We start from the raw sequence: 4,018 nt of genomic DNA, 5'->3' as shown, positions 1-4,018 counted from the left end.
AATGGTGGTTGAGGATTCGGTGTTGGAGCAGAGAATGGAGTAAATGAGAATATGAAAGGGCGTTGGATGTTTGAATGAGTTTTGATGTTAAAAGCGTGTGTGCACGCGTTAATTTCCCTCCCAAAATGAGCCAGCAAACGGAATGGATGGCCGGAAAAGGTTAATTTTGCCCGGAATGTTGTAGTAAGGTCCCATTTTTAAAACAATTTTTTAATACAAAGTACTATTTGACAAAATTAAAATTACAAGGTACTAGCTCACAAATTGAGGCAAAAACAAGATACTTTTTGACAATTTTGCCTAAAAAAAATTAAAAAATTCAACTCGCATTCACATCCTTTTTCCAAGTTATATCAGATGTCGGAACCCTTCGTCTTCATTTTCCCTCAAAATCACCCTCTAAAATCAAAAATCGCCGTGAAAAAGCTGCACGGAATCAGATTGAGAGATGAGCAAATCGGGAAGCATTGGAGCAACCGGGGATCCGGTGGCGACACCGAAAGTGGCAGTGGTTGTATACTTATTGAAGGGGAATACGGTACTTTTGGGACGGCGTCGATCTGCTGTTGGCAACTCCTCCTTTGCTCTTCCCGGCGGAAATCTTGAGTTTGGTTTGTCTCCTCATCACTCTCTTGCTTTCTCGGTTTCTCCTGAAGTTCTGCCTTTTATTTTTCCTTTTATTTTTGTGTTTTTTAATAACTTAATACTTCATCCGTTTTAAAAATATTATACTATTTGTTTTTTACACTTCCCACCACGACTTGCTATTTTTTGTGATTCGTACGTACAAGGGCGGAATTAGGGGCTGGAGGGGGCCATGGCCCCTATGATATGTTATGTATTATAGTTTTAATATTCGCAACGTTTGGACTTTTGCCACTATTTATATAATCTACTTTGACTATTCGTAGAGTTTTTTATACTCCCTCCGTCCCAGAATACTTGAAACCGTTTGACCGGCACGGAGTTTAATTCATTATAATTGACTTCTTATTTAATTGAAAGGTAGTTAGTAGTGGGGTATTTTTTTAATATAGATAGTGGGATATGTGTGGGGGTCATGAATTTGTTAATGTTTATTTGGGGTAGTAGGATTGTTGGTGGACCCTTAGGTAAGGTGAGAAAATAATAAAATATTACGTAAAGTTTCCATTTTTAGAAGCGTTTTAAGTAATTCGGGACGGCCCGATAAGGAAAGCGTTTCAAGTATTCCGGGACGGAGGGAGTATAAGATAAAACATAGTCATGTGGGATCTTGTTAGATTCGTCTGAATGTGTATTCTCAAAATATCAACTTTTTATAATTTTTGCATAAAGAGAATTTAAGATATAAATGATCAAAGTTGTTTATCGGCATGCGTAAAACTAACAAACGTTGCGAGTATTAAAAGACGGAGGAAGTATATGCACTATAAAAGCACATGTCTAGTATAGCTCAAGTTGTTATTTTCCTCTAAAATTGGAGGTACAAGGAGGTACAAGGTTCGATTTAGCTCACTCAAGTTTACATGGAAAATTTTAGTGGTCACGTTAGATTCGTATCGATATATATTGATTTTTTATAATTTTTAACCATGTCAATTCTTTTTATAGTACCAATTGGAATTTGAAATTAACTAGTGGTAAGGTTAGCATAATATAATACACCGTACAACCGTAGCAGTATAGCACACATTTCTTTGTGACATACTTCTTCCGTCCCGGAATACACGTATCGATTTGACTTTTTGCTCACTTTAACCCTATTTTATTTCTAGTATATGAAAATAAAAGTTAGCATATAATATATTATTGGCTTCATCTTAACATATATTTTCAAATTAATAATATTTCATAAGTTTTTATAATATGTAGTTAAAGATATTGGTGGTCAAAGTTGTGCATTGACAAACGTGTCGACTCGAATCGGTGCTATTATTCTGGGATATAGGGAGTACTCCGTAACATATCTTGATTTCTCCCGCCAAATAAAACAGTACTCATCGCTTAAATTTATAACCGATTGCATTTTACGTTTTGTCAACTTATGATTTGACTCTTATATTTAAATTATGCATAAATAAAAATTATAAAAAAATTAATATTTAAAAAATATATATCATGAATCTTTTTTTGATAAAATATATATCATGAATCTAAAATGAGAATAGTGCGATATTTGGGAAACGGAGTGAGTGTGTTTAATTTTATTTATGCAATTCCTTAATCAAACAAATTTTGTACAATTAAAAAAAAAAAAAAAAAAGTACGGCGCAATAGAAATTGGGAATTGACAAAATTTGTATTCTTTATGTGGCATACTGGCATAGTGGCATATGATAAATTGATTAGTCTCAATCCGAATTAAAAATATCAACTCCCAATTGACATGGTACTTAACTAGTGTGTGTGCCAAATTCAGTACAATATATTTAAACTCAATCACGACTAATCTTTAATGGATTTGATACTTAAGTGTAAAAAGAAAATACAAAATTTTGCAGGTGAAAGCTTCGAAGAATGTGCTGCAAGGGAAGTGAAGGAAGAAACTGGGTTAGATATTGAAGCAATTGAGTTACTAACTGTGACGAACAACCTCTTGATTGAAGGGCCAAAGCCTTTGCATTATGTTACCATCTTCATGCGTTCATCACTAGCAAATCCTGATCAACTTCCACAAAATTTAGAGCCTGAGAAATGTCATGGATGGGATTGGTATGATTGGGATATTCTTCCTCAGCCACTGTTTTCGCCCCTTGAGAAAATGGTTCATAGTGGCTTTAATCCCTTCCCCAACACCCATCTAGACTAGAGATGATATTACGTGTATGTTCTTACATGGAAATGGTACTAGCAAACACAGTTCAGATTAGAGACTAGTATCTGTGCTTGATTTCATTGTTTTACAGTTTGTTCCAAAAACATCAAAAATTAAATAAAGTTTTAGTATATTGAAATTGAAATTGAAATTGAAATTGAAATTGAAATTGAAATCAAATTTTGTATTCAACATTTTATTTTGTAGTTTATACTACGTGTTTGGGCTCCCAATTGATATTCAATTGGGCCACTAAGTCCAAAGCCCAATGGCTCTCAATAACAGCATCAAACCTACCACAATGGCTGTTCAGCCATCCATTAAGGCCCAAGGTCCAATAGCAATAAATGACCTATGGGCATTTATTATGCAAACACTATAAATATGCCGCCAAGGCTCACACCTCAAGGGACGTCCAATTTATCGCCTTAAGACTACTCTTCTAGAGAACTTCTCTCTAGAATCCGAGCATCGTTCTTACTTAGGCATCGGAAGGGCTTTCCTCGGAAACACCCCCGAGGCTAGTGACTTTACTCTTGTGTAGGTGAATTCGGACTCGACTCATTCAAGCAAGCAAGATCTTCAACACATACGAAAGGGGCCTTCATTCGAAGCCATTGTTTCCACCTTTACACCACCGGAACAATTTGGCGCCGTCTGTGGGGAAGAACACTTCAAAGCCTTTGAAAGACATTAACCACCTCTTTCTGCAAAATGGTTAATGATGCTGTCAACAACAATGATGACGATATGATAGTGCGGTCAGATTCAGAATCCGACGAAGAAGGGCACCCTCAATCAGTGGCGAGGTCACAGCCAAGCAGAGCTACGACCGCCACAAACGCAGGACCTCCGATTCCAACTAGGGAAGAACTCACTGCGGCCATGACCATCATGCAAAACTTCCTCTTCAATGAGAAGCAGCAAGGATTGGCAAAAGACCGTAGAGAGGAGAGGAGGACCAGGCGACGGCTGAATGAGCCACCCAGTGTAGAGGTGTCCAGACCCGAACGAGAGCTCCCACCCTTGACAGGAACACACCTGACGTCGAGATGGATGGAAAGCACGTGGGACACCAAAAAAAGAGCACAACAACAACCAGATTGGTTTGCAAGACCAACGCCTACTCCAACAGCTCTCCAGAGCGAATCGACTACTCGTAACACTCGGATCCGAAGCTCGGTACTCAGCAGGTTGAGGCCCTCGGTCCATTCAAGGTTA

General features: G+C 37.6%; 1 protein-coding gene across 1 annotated transcript; it reads left to right on the top strand.

Moving 5' to 3' along the window:
* The first annotated feature begins 346 nt into the window (after positions 1 to 346).
* Positions 347 to 2,942, top strand: LOC110791177 (nudix hydrolase 1). Its single transcript, XM_021995925.2, has 2 exons — positions 347 to 611; positions 2,484 to 2,942. Exons 1-2 carry the CDS (start codon positions 449 to 451, stop codon positions 2,789 to 2,791), a joined length of 471 nt encoding a protein of 156 aa, XP_021851617.2. The 5' UTR covers positions 347 to 448; the 3' UTR covers positions 2,792 to 2,942.
* The last annotated feature ends 1,076 nt before the right edge of the window (positions 2,943 to 4,018 follow it).

Source organism: Spinacia oleracea, chromosome 3, assembly GCF_020520425.1.
Source record: "Spinacia oleracea cultivar Varoflay chromosome 3, BTI_SOV_V1, whole genome shotgun sequence".
NCBI classification, from domain to species: Eukaryota; Viridiplantae; Streptophyta; class Magnoliopsida; order Caryophyllales; family Amaranthaceae; genus Spinacia; species Spinacia oleracea.
The sequence above is the reverse complement of the archived record's forward strand: the minus strand, read 5'-3'. Positions and strand labels throughout refer to the sequence as shown.

What these genes read in the sequence shown, in the direction of transcription:
- LOC110791177 (XM_021995925.2), top strand. Translation starts at nt 449, where the DNA reads ATGAGCAAATCGGGAAGCATTGGAGCAACCGGGGATCCGGTGGCGACA. An exon ending in CGGCGGAAATCTTGAGTTTG is followed by an intron (nt 612 to 2,483) that starts GTTTGTCTCCTC and finishes AAAATTTTGCAG; the next exon opens with GTGAAAGCTTCGAAGAATGT.